The sequence below is a fragment of the Neomonachus schauinslandi genome, chromosome X (assembly GCF_002201575.2).
Source record: "Neomonachus schauinslandi chromosome X, ASM220157v2, whole genome shotgun sequence".
Lineage (NCBI taxonomy): Eukaryota > Metazoa > Chordata > Mammalia > Carnivora > Phocidae > Neomonachus > Neomonachus schauinslandi.
In genome coordinates this window covers 16,490,658-16,506,450 of record NC_058419.1, presented here as the reverse complement: position 1 = coordinate 16,506,450, position 15,793 = coordinate 16,490,658, and the positions used below count along the sequence as shown (strand labels likewise).

General features: G+C 39.2%; 1 protein-coding gene across 1 annotated transcript in view; it reads left to right on the top strand.

Annotated features, from left to right (window-relative positions):
• PABIR3 (PABIR family member 3) overlaps positions 1-15,793 on the top strand; it is a 38,707-nt gene that overhangs the window by 17,085 nt on the left and 5,829 nt on the right. The window contains exons 4-7 of the mRNA XM_044911920.1: positions 3,469-3,531; positions 13,692-13,735; positions 13,839-13,893; positions 15,358-15,447. Coding sequence (XP_044767855.1) covers positions 3,469-3,531; positions 13,692-13,735; positions 13,839-13,893; positions 15,358-15,447 — 252 coding nt within the window. The remainder of the gene's footprint in view (positions 1-3,468; positions 3,532-13,691; positions 13,736-13,838; positions 13,894-15,357; positions 15,448-15,793) is intronic.

The following is a 15,793-nucleotide window of genomic DNA, read 5'->3' as shown; positions in this document are numbered from 1 at the left end:
CTAAAACATGTTTCCTAAAACATGCCTAGCACTTTTCCTTTTCTCTTGCTTATGCTGTCAAACTCTTCGCCCTACGAGGCCCAACTCACACCGCTACCTTGTGCCTTACCTGTCTCCCATCTCCCACTCCCTGTGCCCATTCACTTAATCTTTGCTTTTTATCCCCACCCTACTTTGCCTCCATTTGACACTCATTTCCTTGTCTCTTATATAATAATTAGCTCTTGTGTCTGGACTGTAAGGTGTCTGTGGGTAATAACTATGGCTTATTTTTCTTTTAATCTCTCCTTCCCCTCTGTAAGAAAAACAGTTCCTTAAACATAATAAGGGCCCAGTAAATATTGAAATACTTAAAGGGCCCTATTTTTCTGAGTGACTTGTTATGATGAAGTAATTATGGCTCCTTGTCCAGTGTAATTTAGATGTAGAGAATTTTCAGTGATCCTCATATGAGTTTTCTTTCTTTCTTTTTTTTTTAAGGACTTTATTTATTTATTTGACAAAGAGAGACACAGCGAGAGAGGGAACACAAGCAGGGGGAGTGGGAGAGGGAGAAGCAGGCTTCCCGCCGAGCAGGGAGCTGGATGCGGGGCTCGATCCCAGGACCCTGGGATCATGACCTGGGCCGAAGGCAGACACTTAACAACTGAGCCACCCAGGCGCCCCCCTCATATGAATTTTCTGTTGTTACTTCTATACCTTGGCTGTTGCCTCCACCCTCTAGCAAATGATTAGAAAAAACAAACTGGTTTTAACACCTTTCTTTCTTTCTTTCTTTCTTTCTTTCTTTCTTTCTTTCTTTCTATTTGTTTATTTTAAATTTTATTTTATTATGTTAATCACCATACATTACATCATTAGTTTTTTTTTTTTAAAGATTTTATTTATTTATTTGAGAGAGAGAGAATGAGAGAGAGAGCACATGAGAGGGGGGAGGGTCAGAGGGAGAAGCAGACTCCCTGCTGAGCAGGGAGTCCGATGAGGGACTCGATCCAGGGACTCCAGGATCATGACCTGAGCCGAAAGCAGTCGCCCAACCAACTGAGCCACTCAGGCGCCCACATCATTAGTTTTAGATGAAGTGTTCCATGATTCATTGTTTGTGCATAACACCCAGTGCTCCATGCAGAACGTGCCCTCCTCAATACCCATCACCAGGCTGACCCATCCCCCCACCCCCCTCCCCTCTAGAACCCTCAGTTTGTTTCTCAGAGTCCATAGTCTCTCATGTGGTTTTAACACTTTCTTAAGCAAAATATAACTGGTGAGAGAAAATGCCCCTTAAAGAGTCACATGATACATTTTAAAATCTAATAAAAATTCAGACTAGCTACTTCATAAAAATTGTTATATATCCAACACACCTTTTTGAACACTCACCTTCTCCCCACACACCAACTCATTCCTCTTACTGCCTTTCCTGGCTACCACCCACCCATGGGTTTCAGCCAGGAACTTCAGACCAATCTTGAGCTCTTTTCACTCTTTCTTTTTTTTTTTAAGATTTTATTTATTTTTTAATTTTTCATTGTTTTAGAGAGAGAGCACGTGTTGAGTGCAGGGCGGGAGGGCCAGAGGGAGAGGGTGAGAGAGAATCTTAAGCAGGCTCCATGCTCAGCTCAGAGCCCCACTCAGGGCTCAATCCCACGACCTGAGATCATGACGTGAGCCAAAATCAAGAGTTGAACGCTCAACTGACTGAGCCACCCAGGCACCCCTAAGGATTTTATTTTTAAGTAATCTCTACTCCCAACATGGGGCTCAAACTCACAACCCTGAGATTAAGAGTCATGTGCTCTACTAACTGAGCCAGCCAGGCACCCCTCTTTTCACTTTCTCATCATTTCTCCAGTCTGCCTCCTTCTCTTCATCCCACCCTTTTTCATTCAGACTCTCATTATCTTTTACCTGGCCTTTGATCCTGCTTCTAGTCCCTCTTCCCTCCACCCTCATTTTGTTCTGTATATGCTGCTAGGGTTGCCTTTCTAAAACAGATATGATCTTGTTTAAAATGCTTTGAGGTTTTTTTTAGAAGATTTTATTTATTTGACAGAGAGAGACAGCGAGAGAGGGAACACAAGCAGGGGGAGTGGGAGAGGGAGAAGCAGACTTCCTGCCGAAGCAGGGAGCCCAGTGTGGGGCTCGATCCCAGGACCCTGGGATCATGACCCGAGCCGAAGGCAGATGCTTAAGGACTGAGCCACCCAGGTGCCCCTAAAATACTTTGAGTTTTAAGAACTCAGAAGGATCTATGCTTTAGGTTTCCTATTGGGCTCAAAAGACTAAAGTCCAAAATCCATAATCTGGTTTCAGCCAAATTTCCCCAGATTTGCTTCCTTTCATGCCCTATCATGTACCAAATTTCAGCCACCCTGAATCTCTCTGTTCCCCAAACATGCCTCTGCCTGAGCATCTCTTCTCACTTCCTGAAATACCCTGCTTCCTCTTTCCTGTCTATTGAATTCCTACCCTCCTCTATGAAGCCTTCCCCAGGAACCCCAGGCAGAAATATAGTCTCTGTGCTTTGACTTCCCACGAATCATAACTTGTTCTGGCGCACTGACCTATGGCCTAATTTTTCCTACCTACACTTTGAATTTCTCAAGGACAGGAAAATGCTTTATTTCTCTTTGGATCCTCAGGGTCTAGCACAGTGGTTTACCTCATTAAATATTTCTGAATGCACAACTCAGTGTGCTCTTAAGATATAATGTAAAAGTAAGATATGGTAGATTCATTATCTGGCATTTCAAGAACTAACCAGCATACAGGTAGAATGGATAAATGAATTCTAAAGGTACTTTTCAAGCCTCATTTTCACACTTAGCTTTAAATCCCTCCATTCTTTCATTCCCCTCTTGTGTGGGTCCTCATAAGCTTTGAGATAAGACAGAACAGGAGAAAGTAGTCTAAATGACAAGTATCTGAACAAGCAAGAGAAAATGTGCTGAGCTACTTGGAAGTGACTGCCTTAAGTCATTTCATGTTATGAAAGTGTGGTTTCTTCAGCTGGGTTCTAAGATACATGATGGGGTTATTTTGTTTGTTTTTTGCAAGATAAAACTGGCAACAAAAAGTGAGGTGATTTCAAGATCCAGTGACTTGGGAAAGGGAAAGTAGAGATAAACAAAATGTTCTGTTGATGTTCTGCCCGGTATCTTTTATGTTAACTCAGTTATTTTGTTCTGTTCTGTTATATATATGTACTTTTGATTAGTATAATTTTCAGTCAAGAGTCAGTTGGATCTTTTATTATTTCTTTAATTTTAAGCTTAACTAATACTGTTGCTAACATGCATTAGGCACTCAGACATTTTAGGTAATTCAACATTGACTTAATTAATGTTTAGAAATAATTAATCAGAAACATTAAAGCCAGCTTGACTTCTGTTTATTTTTTTATTGAAGTATGATTAATATTCAATGTTATGTTAGCTTGGGTATTGACTTTTATATTTTAAATTTCAGTTTTTGCCACCCTCTCCTATCCCCATCCGTGCTTCCTATGGTCGCCTTCATCAAATCAAACAGGTAAGAAGACTTTCAAAACTGATAGCTGTTCAATAAAAAGAAAACTTTATTTTTCTTTAAAAAAATACCTGTGGTTCAGTAATTCCAAATTAGGTCACATGTGATTCTGTTTTTAATTCTAGTAATGGTTCCTCTAAAAAAAAACAACTAAGGAGTCCTATATTTCTTTGAGTTATTACCTATTTTAATAAACTGATAGTTTCCAGAAAGACAATATACTCTTCTGCCTTGAATCTGACCTCTTTCAGAGATCGCAAAGAAAAAAGAAAATTAATTTTTAGGTTCATAATGACCATAGTTATCATGGTTTTTTTAAACCGTCAGGTGAAGAAATTTTTTTGACAGATGAAATGGCCTTTATGCTATCATTTTGTGTTCATCTCTTAGTGATCTGAGTTCAGGGACACATTGTACCTCACTGGCTTATGTTCTGTGCAGGCGTGTATGTGTGCATGCATGCGTGTGCATGTGTGTGTGTGTGTGTGTGTGTGTGTTTAATAGCAAACGCCTAATACACAGTTAAACCTTTTAATTATCCAAAGATTAGCCACAGACCTCAAAAGATCAAATCACCACTCCACCACAGGTGGTAGGATTTTTCTGACCCAACTACAAGCAGATTTTTGTTCAAGGGCGGCTTAACTGTTATGAAGCACTTATTATTTACTTAGCGCTAAAATAGGTACTTTACATCTGTGCTCTCATTTTATCTCACAACATAAGATCAGAAACTCATGACAGGAGAAATTTAGTAATTTACCCAGTGTTCAGAGTTAGTGAATGTCAGAGCCAGAACTAGCCCCAAATTACTGGATTCCTTTCCAGCTACCTTTTCCCTGTGTCAGTGGCGCAGAAGCCATAGTATCTCAGGAGTCTGGTGTTTAGGACTCCAACTCCTGCTTCCTTTCCCTCTCTCCCTCTCACACCATGGCTTCCCTGAAGTCCAGCCTGTCATCCAGTAGCAAACAAGTATGGGAAAAAGATTCTTTTACTTTTTAGTGGATAAAACATTCTTTAACTGTCTTTGCAAGTATGGAGCTCTTTTAGAAGTTCTTAAGGAAAGAACCTAAAATTAGTAGGTAAGATGACCTCTGGTTTATCTGTGCAGTTTGTTTTGTTGCTTCCCCTAAATGAGATCAATACTTTAAAATTGATTATATGTTGCTATTTGACTATGAAGCTTGAAATCAAGAAAAATTTAACTGGTCAGTAAATTGTAAAGCAGTCTATTTCCATAGTGACAGAATATATGTTATAAACATTTAAAATGAAACACAAGAAGAAAGTGAATTAAATGGGAAAATAGAAATAATATTAGCTTTCAATCTGGGTACTGATTGAATGGAAAATCAAGACTTATTTTCAGCAGCTTAATGGTCTGATAGATATCTTAAATTGCATATTTCTTTATATGCATTCTTTTTTTTGAGTGAGAGAGAGAGAGAAAGAAAGAGAGAGCGCGTGAGCCGGGGAGGGGGTGAGGGGCAGAGGAAGAGGGAGAGAAAGAGTCCAAGGCAGGCTCCATGCCCAGGGCAGAGCCCAACACAGGGCTCAATTTCATGACCCTGAGATCATGACCTGAGCTGAAATCAAGAGTCAGACGCTTAACAGACTGAGCCACCCAGGCACCCCTCTCTATATGCATTCTTTGACTGTGATTTCTTTTTAGCTGTTGAACTTACTAACCTTTTGGGGAGGATGCCTGAAAGTAAATCCCTGATCTCTTTTTACCCACAAACACTCAGTATGAGTCTCTGAGAAGGACTTTTTTTCTTACATAATCACAATGCCGTCATTACATCTAGCAAAATTAAGTTATTCTTTAATGTCATCTAATAACCAGTCCATGTTAAAATTCTCACTGTTCTCAAAAATGTCTGTTTTACTGATTCAAACATGTTCCAACCATGATCTTTCAGATCTCTCTCTTTTTTAAAGATTTTATTTATTTATTAGAGAGAGAGAGAGCACGAGGCAGGGGAGGGTCAGAGGGAGACGCCAACTCCCCACTGAGTGGGGAGCCCGATGTGGGGCTGGATCCCAGGACCCTGAGATCATGACCTGAGCTAAAGGCAGTCCCTTAACCGACTGAGCCACCCAGGCGCCCCTCAGGTCTCTTCTATTTAAAACATTCCCTTCCCCTCCTGGTTTTTGTTCCATGCCACTTATTTATTGAAGAAACCAGGCCATTTGTCCTGTAGACTGCCCCACATTCTGATGTGGGATTCAATCCCAGGACCCTGAGATCATGACCTGAGCCGAAGGCAGTCGCTTAACCGACTGAGCCACCCAGGCGCCCCTCAAGTTAATTTTTATACATGGTGTAAGGAAAGGATTCAACTTCATTCTTTTGCATGGGGATGTTCAGTTTTTCCAGCACCACTTGTCTCCCTCTGACCCTCCCCTGCCTCGTGCTCTCTCTCTCTGAAAGATTGTTTTGGTTATTCAGGGCTCCTTGAGATTCCATGTGAATTTCAGGATGGGTTGTTCTATCACTGCTTTCAAAACTTACTATAAAGCAACAGTAATCAAAATAGTGCAGTGCTGGCATAAGGACAGACATAGAGATCAATGGAATAGAACAGAGAGCCCAGATTGAAAGCTAATATTATGTCTATTTCTTTAACTGTCTTTGCAAGTATGTTTGCTATTAAACACACACACACACACACACACACACACACACACATGCACACGCATGCATGCACACATACACGCCTGCACAGAACATAAGCCAGTGAGGTACAATGTGTCCCTGAACTCAGATCACTAAGAAATGAACACAAAATGATAGCATAAAGGCCATTTCATCTGTCAAAAAAATTTCTTCACCTGACGGTTTAAAAAAACCATGATAACTAAAAAGAAGAGCATTCTTTGACCGTGATTTCTTTTTAGCTGTTGAACTTACTAACCTCTCATTTAGGGGAAGCAACATCTTACCTACTAATTTTAGGTTCTTTCCTTAAGAAACACTCAGTATGAGATGACCTCTGGTTTATCTGTGCATTAGGGAGCTTGAGAAAATGAAGCTGGAAGTTAATGTTCTGTTTTCCCCCCAGCTTTACTGATACGTAATTGACATACAACATTGTCTAAGTGTAAGGTGCACAACATGATGATTTATGTATATATCGTGAGGTGATGACCATGGAAGTTAATTTCCTAAACACATCCTAAGTGTTCAGGAACTACTCTTTTTATGTAATTTTCCTTTCCTAGTAACAATCAAGTTTATGTTTCAAGAGATTTGGAAGCGCTCAGCTTTTAGTTCCCTATCCCAAAACCCTAAACATAATTAACCACCCTGCTGAAATAGTTTGTGTATTAGTTTGCTAGGGCTGCCACAACAAAGTACCACAAACAGGGAGACTCAAACAACAGAGATTTAGTTTCTCTCAGCTCTGGAGGCTGGAAGTCCGAAATCAGCGTGTTGGCAGGATTGGTTTCTTCTGAGGGCTGTGAGAGAAGCGTCTGTCTGTTCCAGGCCTCTGTCCTTGGCTTGTAAATAGCCATCTTCGTGTTCAGCTGGTGTTTTCCCTACACATATGTCTGTCTCCAAATTTCTCCTTTTTTATAAGGACGTATTGGATTAGGGCCCACCCTCATCACCTTATCCTAATTTGATTACCTCTGCAAATACCCTATCTCCAAGTAACGTCGTATTCTGAGGCGCTGGGGGTTAGGACTTCAACATACTAGATTTTAGGGGGACACAGTTCCACCCGTAACAGTTTGTTCACAGTATATGGTTCTATAACTTTACCTTTATTTCCTGCCTTGTTCAATGGGATATAAAATCACTGAGACCCAGCAAGAATGTGACTTTTTCTAGCAGTGCCTTAAGTAAAATCAGTCAGATTATCTACTTGCCTGTCACCTCTGCATTTCTAGCATCTCGTCCTTTTATATCTTCACAAATGTAAACTTTAGCAACACATATCACAGTCTTTGTTTCATCTTAACCTGGTTTGGATAAATCAAACTGGGCTTAGACACAAATGTAAGGGAACTTTATGAAATGAAGCTTTTGAAACAGATGGTGCCAGCTGAAGTGCAGGGCGTGATTCTGATAGGGGCCATCTAGATACCACAGTTTGGTTTCCGCAGTCTAGGAAAGCGGTGGCATTAGATCTTGGTGGTATGTTTTTCAGTTTTCTGGTCTTCCTTGAAACCTATGAAGTACCCAGTCTTTTTTATGAAGAGATGTTTAATTTGATCTTAGTGTACCAATCGTTTCATTCTTTCAGCAAGCGTTTGTTAAGCACTGTGCCAGCACTGGGCAACTAAAATCTTTCAGGCATACTCACCTTCAGAGAGCACAAGTGGCTAACTTACTGTTTCCATTTTTACCTTGGATCCTAAAAACCTGAAAGCTAAGGTTAGCGCTCAAGTGCAGCAACTCCCCTTAACCTGGGTTTCTAGCATACAGTACTCTTTGCCCTTGACAGTTGCATGGCTCTTGACCTTATTTTAACAATTGTATTTCATTATAAGCACCTCATAGCCGTTTTGGAAATAGGCAAGATATAAACAATTAAAGAGTCAACCTGCTTTTACTAACAACCCTCAAAATGGCTGATGTTGGCTGATGCTCTTGTTGGTTGAGTAAATTACAAAATACTTTGAACTTCTCACTGCAGGAAAACACCTACATAAAATATTAAATGGAAGGACTATACTAACCTTACATTGTATTGAAAAGATTTACTGTTATTCCATTGTTTTAAAAGACTAACTTCTTAAACTTCCTTTCCCAATTGCCCTCATTTTCCATAATGACATCAAAATAACTCAAAGCTCTAGGTTCACCTTCAGTTCTTCCTTATTTTCTCCTGTATCTAAGTAGGCGTCTAATCCTATTAATTCTTCCTTAACAACATCCTCTCTGTTCCCACGTCCTTCTGTCCCTTGGGTCCAGATTACCGTAATAATATTCTAAGAGGTTTCCTGTCTCTGCCAGTACAATCCAACTTCCACAACCAACACCAAGATAACTTCTCGAAGACATCATTTTCACCCTTTCCTCCCCTGTGCAAAAAGGTATAATGGCTTCCCATTACCTGTTGAAGAGGAGTAAGAATAAGAATAGCTAGGTTGTAGTGAGTGCTTACTTACATAGGTTTCCAGGCACTGTGGAAAAGAGCCGTACACCCGCCTCATTATCCTCAATTCTTATCATCATCTTCATGTGGATGAGGAGACTGAGGCTCAAGTTCAGCCACTTGCCTAGGGTTGCACAGGTAATAAGTTACAGAGCTGAGATTCAACCCAGTTCTATTTGGCTCCAAAGCCTGTGGTCCTAACAACTATGCTATTCTGCCCAAACTCTTTAAGCTCAAACCCTTCAGTTATTTAAGATCCTGGAAATCTGGCCCTATTTTACCTCTCTAGTTTTATCTCTCATTACTTCATTGTACAAACTCTGTTTTAGTCAAGCTAGTCTCACTACCCTGAAACCTGCTGTGTCTTTCCCTCTAAGCTTTTGTTCACATGGTTCCTTCTGCTTGGAATACCTTCCCCTTCACCCTGTGTTTGTCCAGATTTTAAACTACTTTCAAGGCCTAGGTCACATTTTATTTATTCTTTTAAGATTTTATGTATTTGTCAGAGAAAGAGAGAGCACAAGCAGGGGGAGCGTGGCAGGCAGAGGGAGAAGTAGGCTCCCCGCTGAGCAAGGAGCCTGTTACGGGACTCGATCCCAGGATCCTGGGATCATGACCCTGGGATCATGACCTGAGCCGAAGGCAGACGCTTAACTGACTGAGCCACCCAGGCACCCCTAGATCACATTTTAATTCACACAACTCAACCCACTTTTCTATTCCAGACTACCCATAACGTGTATTGTTTATATTGACAATAATATTTAAACTCTTGATCATACACTGCATCAATACAAAATGTTCTAGCACATCCTTCCAATATATGTAAATAATGTATCCTTCCAATACAGGATGGACATATACTACCAAGCTAGTATATAATATGAATCACTGAATATATGCAAAATACAAATATAAAAATGATGAGCTAAAGATGGAATGATGTTTTTAGAACATTTTAAACTGTATTTTATTAACTATAGGTCATTATTGAGAGTGAATATGAGTTCATATTTCCAGTAGTCTTCATGATTTAAGATTATTTTAGCCAGTGCCTTGATAGAGATTAGCTCAGCATTGTGTTTTCACAAGAAGGTGGCAGATGATGTGTACTTTGCTAGGTAGGAGCTTCACCTTTGTCATTTCCCTGTCATTCACTTAGACTTGTACTACAAATCTTCTGTCCAACATTTCTTTATAGAAATCTTGTTAAGATACTTGTCTATTTTGTGGAACTTGGTTTAATTAAAACTAGATAATATATCCAAATGGCCACCTAACTTGCAATTAGTTATAATTAGCTAAAGGCCAAAAACATGCTGGTGTTTTGCAAGATCTTTGGACCCTCTGGGCTGAGTGAGGGCACCTGTGTCAAGATGTCTACTATTAGCAAACCTTCCTTTCTTACTATCTTAGATTTTAAAATATATAAATTGAATTTCTGTGTTTTTCTTTTTGCTTCCCAGTGGATCACCTTGTATACTTCCTGGGCTATGATCATGCTTACTTTGGAGAGCACCAACTTAATGTGTATAAAACTTGTCTCTCAAATGTGATTCTAGGCCATTTTAGGGAAAGCTCATCTGCTTATTTCATGTGTTCCCCATAATATTTAGCACCATATTTGCCCAGCACTATCCTAGGTACTTTATTATGTGTGAAATACGTTTTTTAAAATACCAGGATGAATTTAGACTGTGCAATTTCTTAAAGCCATTTCAACCATTTTTAAGAGTACAATTCGGTGTTATTAAGCACATTCACAGTGTTGAGCAACCATCATCACTTTTCATTTCCAGAAATTTTTCATCATGCCAAACAGAAACTCCATACCCATTCAGCAGTAACTTCCTTTTCAACCTCAATCTCCTGTAACCTCTGTTCTACTTTTTGTCTCTATGAAGATTTGGATTCTAGGTACCTCATAAAAGTGGCATCATACAATATTTGTTCTTTTGTGTTTGTTATTTCACTTAACATAATGTTTGCAGTATTCATCCATATTGTAGCATGTGTCAGAACTTCCTTCCTTTTCATGGCTAAATGATAACTCCATTGTATGTTTATATCACATTTTTTAATCTATTCATCTGGTGATGAACACTTGGGTTGTTTCCACCTTTTGGCTATTGTGAATAGTGCTACTAATGAACATTGGTGTGCAAGTACCTGTTTGAGTCCCTTTTTTAATACTTTTGGGTATATACATAGGAACAGGATTGGTGGATCATATGGTAATTCAATGTTGAACTCTTTGAGAAACCATCAAATTGTCTTCCACAGAGTCTGCACCATTTTACATTCCCACCAACAATGTGTAAGAGTTCCAGTTTCTCCACATTCTCGCCAACACTTGTTTTTTTCTGCATTTTAAAATAATAGCTATCCTAGGGGCACCTGGGTGTCTTAGTTGGTTAAGCGTCTGCCTTTGGCTCAGGTCATGATCCCGGAGTTTTGGGATGGAGTCCTGCACTGGGCTCCCTGCTCAGCAGAGAGTCTGCTTCTTCCTCTCCCTCTGCCCTTCACCCTGCTTGTGCTCTCTCTCTCTCAAATAAATAAAGTCTTTAAAATAAAATAAAATAAATAAAAAATAATAGCTATCCTAATAAGTGTGAAGTGTTAGCTCATTGTGGTTTTGAATTGCATTTCCCTAATGACAAATGTTAAACATCTTTTCACGTGCTTATTAACCGTTTGTATGTCTTCCTTGGAAAAATGTCCGTTCAAGTCCTTTGCCCTTATTTTAATTAGGTTGTTTATCTTTTTGTTGTATTATAGAAGTTCTTTATATATTCTGGATATATAAAATATAAGATTTGCAAATATCTTCTCCAGTTCTTTTTTCAAAAGATTTTTTAAATTAATTAATTTTTTTTTTTTAAGATTTTATTTATTTGAGAGAGAGCGAGAGAGCATAAGCAGGGGGAGTGGCAGAGTAAGGAGCCCAACACGGGGCTTGATCCCAGGACTCCAGGATCATGACCTGAGCCAAAGGCAGATGCTCAACCAATGAGCCACCCAGGCGCCCAATTAATTTATTTTAGAGAGAGAGAGCACCAGAATGGTGAGGAGGGGCAGAGGGAGAGAATCTTCAAGCGACTCCACACTGAGTGCCGAGCCAGACGTGGAGCTTGATCCCACAACCCTGAGATTGTGATGTGAGCCAAAATCAAGAGTCAGATGCTTTTAATTGACTGAGCCACCCAGGAGCCCCTATCTTCTCCAATTTTGTAATTGTCTTTTCACTCTCTTGATAGTGTCTTTTGATACACAAAAATTTTAAACTTTATGAAGTCTAGTTTATCTGTTTTTTTCTTATGTTACCTGTGCTTTTGTATTATATCCAAGAAATCATTACCAAATCCAATTCATGAGGTCTTTGCCCTATGTTTTCTTATAAGAGTTTTATAGTTTTAGGTCTTACATTTAGGTCTTTCATCCATTTCAAGTTAATTTTTAATTTTTAATTTTTTTAAGATTTTATTTATTTATTTGAGAGAGAGAATGAGAGAGAGAGAGCACACGAGAGGGGGGAGGGTCAGAGGGAGAAGCCGACTCCCTGCTGAGCAGGGAGCCCGATGCGGGACTCGATCCCGGGACTCCGGGATCATGACCTGAGCCGAAGGCAGTCGCTTAACCGACTGAGCCACCCAGGCGCCCCTCAAGTTAATTTTTATACATGGTGTAAGGAAAGGATTCAACTTCATTCTTTTGCATGGGGATGTTCAGTTTTTCCAGCACCACTTGTTGAAAAGACCATCCTTTCCCCAGTGAATGGTTTGGCACCCTTATGGAAAATCAATTGACCGTACGTGCGGGTGTTCATTTCTGGGCTCTCTGTTCTATTCCATTGATCTCTATGTCTGTCCTTATGCCAGCACTGCACTATTTTGATTACTGTTGCTTTATAGTAAGTTTTGAAAGCAGGAAGTGTGAGTCCTCCTAATTTATGCTTCTTTTTCAAGATTGTTTTGGTTATTCAGGGCTCCTTGAGATTCCATGTGAATTTTATTTTTTCTTCCGTGTGAATTTCAGGATGGGTTGTTCTATTTCTGCAAAAAATGCCACTGGGATTTTGATAAGCATTGCATTGCATCTGTTGATCACTTTGGGTAGTATTGCCATCTTAAAAATACTACATTTTCCAATTCATGAACACAGGATCTCTTTCCATTTGTGGGTTATTTTTTAAATAACTATTTAGGTGAAAAATGTTACTTGCATTTATTAAAAAAATAAAGGTCAAACAATATGGTAAAGTACAAAGAAAGAAAGAACAAATTACCCTAAATCTCACTACTCATTGATAAGTACTGTGAACTTTTTGGTGAACATCCTTTAGAACATCTCTTGTTTATAATTTTACATAAATAGCCTCTGAGGGGTTTTTTTCCTACTTAATATGTAATACATGTTTTTCAATGTCAATTACTAGATTTAAATCATGTTTGCACATAGGGGTGCCTGGGTGGCTCAGTCGGTTAAGCGTCTGCCTTCAGCTCAGGTCATGATCCTCAGGGTCCTGGGATCCAGTCCCGCATCAGGCTCCCTGCTCGGCGGGGAGTCCGCTTGTCCCTCTCCCTCTGCCCCTATCCCCTTCTCATATACGCTCTCTCGCTCTCTCAAATAAATAAATAAAATCTTTTAAAAAAATAAATAAATCATGTTTGCACCCTCATTTAATTAAACAAACCGATACTGATAAACATTTAGTTTGCTTTGCACTGTGAGTAATATTTATTAATATCATAGTATTAATGGTAGGAAAAATAGTATAATAATGAATGTTTGATGTTTGCTCTTTTGAATGAAGAAAACTACAAAGTTTTTCATCTAAAAAGTTTCTGCATATTTGATGTACTGTAATGCATTAGTAATAGATCTTTGGTGTAGTAGGTGCAACAATTAAAAGTAGAGAACTAGACACTTGTTTAGAGATTTTATACTCTAGCTCTTCTCTAGCCCAGTGAATAATAATAAAGGTACAACCAAATGAAATAATTTTGTAAAACCATAAGATCTGGTATTCACTTATTCTCACGTTCTGCCTTTCAGGAAGAAGGCATGAATTTAGTAACTAGAGAAGCAATGCATGAATGGTGAGTAGTGTACTTTGAATTACTAGTCTGATCATCTCTATATTCAGTTACATCTTTTCTTTTAGTTAGGCAAACTCCAGTACTGATATCTCTCCTTTTGCAGGGAGGTACAAACCGCAATACGGATAAGTCGGTCTTGGGAAGAAAGTTTGAACCTGGTATGGTATTAACACTTCAACTTTATAGAAAATTTGCAATTTTTACTGATTTTCAGTATTGGCACTACCTAGTTTTGCTGTAATTTCTAGAAATCTAAGCTCTCACTTGAAATTGAAATTTATATGCTGCATAAATAATTTTTGATTGTTCCTAAGAAACAGTTGATGACTTACTCATAAAAATAACTGATACCATTTGAAAGTGGGGTTCAAAGTAAATAGTTGTCTGATACAAAACCATTGTTGTTGTGGACCAGCTTCCTCTCTGTCCTAGTGAGTCTAAGAAAAGTTCAGTTCTGCTGGTCAAATTGCTTAGATGACAAAACAATAAATGATTTCACTCCTTCCTACCTAATTTATTAACTAGGTATTAGAGTTTCAACCCACAGACAATGGGTTTCCTGGATAAATACTACATTTCTATGCCTGTAACACATATACTCCCACTAACATTTTAACATGCAACCTTTAATTTGAACATATTTGGAATTTAGTTACACCCCCTGCTAACATTTTTTAATGTCTCTGTACACATTATGATTACTTAGTTGTGGAAGTTGAGCAATGTTTAGGGTTCTTTTCCATGGACATTTCAGATAATGATAGAGAATTGAGCTGAAAATTGGGTAGAAGAGATTCTGGCTAGATGTCAGTGTCCAGATTTGGGAGTCACTAGATTAGGAAATGGGTCATCAACAGAAACAGTGACATCTTATTTTCCTTTGGCCCTGAGTGCCTTAGATGGACATCTGTTCCTGATTTAGGAGTAGGTCCTGAAGATTGAGTAGATAACCTCTGAAGCCTGCCCCTTTTCATGTTTAGTGCTAATACAATTTATAGATGCTGTTGGATTCCCTTAACTGACCCAGTTCTAATTACTTCAGGGGTTGGCACAAGTGAGTGAATCTGTGAATGTGTTAGGAAGAGGAAGGGAACATGTAACATAACTGTACTGTGTCTTAGAAAAGAAAAGAGCACATTTTAAAGTCCTGAATTATGCAGTACTGATTTTGTCCACATAAAATCTATAAACATTTTTTAATAACTGTAGTTATTTTTGCTGTCCCATTTGTATCTTAGTTCTAACCGAATCCTTTTTTATTGTTTCCTGGACATAGCATTGTAGTTTTCAACAACAAAGCACAGGTCAGACGCCAAGAGAAAAATTTTAATTTAGGATTTGTGTATATACTAGTAAGTATTGCTCGATATCAAGTGCTCACCTTCTAGGCCTTTTGGGGACACTAGGGAAGCCCCTCAACTTGCCATGAGCTCTCTTTCCCAAAAGGAAAGAGTGAAGTGAATCTTGGGTTCCCTGCTTGCTTTGGGATGATACGAGCTCCTCACCATGGTGCAAGCACTGATTCAGTAAGGGTTCCCTTGCCTGTGTAGCAGCTATCTCCCTAAGTATGTGCTAGGGAAGCAACTGGTGCTACAATGGTACACTGCTTTCTGCTTACACAGAGTGACAATGATTTAGAGAAACCGTCTTCAAAGCGCATCGATTTAATTCCAGTGTCCCCAGCAGCTCCTCCCACCAGGGGGATTGGGAAGGTAAGAGAGGAGAGCCTAAGAATCTGTGTCCCTTGAAATTTTTATAAAATATTAATGTTTCACCACCCACATGTTGGGGGGATATGTTTTGCCATAGGACGTCTGATTCTAAATGACATTTTCCCCTTCCTTTTCATCTCTTGAACTATTATTAACATATAACAAAAGTCACCAACTTTTAAGTATATGATCTGATTAATTTTCGTAATTGTGTACAATCCTGTAACCATAACCATAATCAAGATATAGAACAGTTCCCACACTCTAAACAATGTCCTCGTGATCTTTTGCACTTGCTATCCTCTACCCCCCCCCCCCCCCCCCCCCCCCCCCCCCCCCCCCCCCC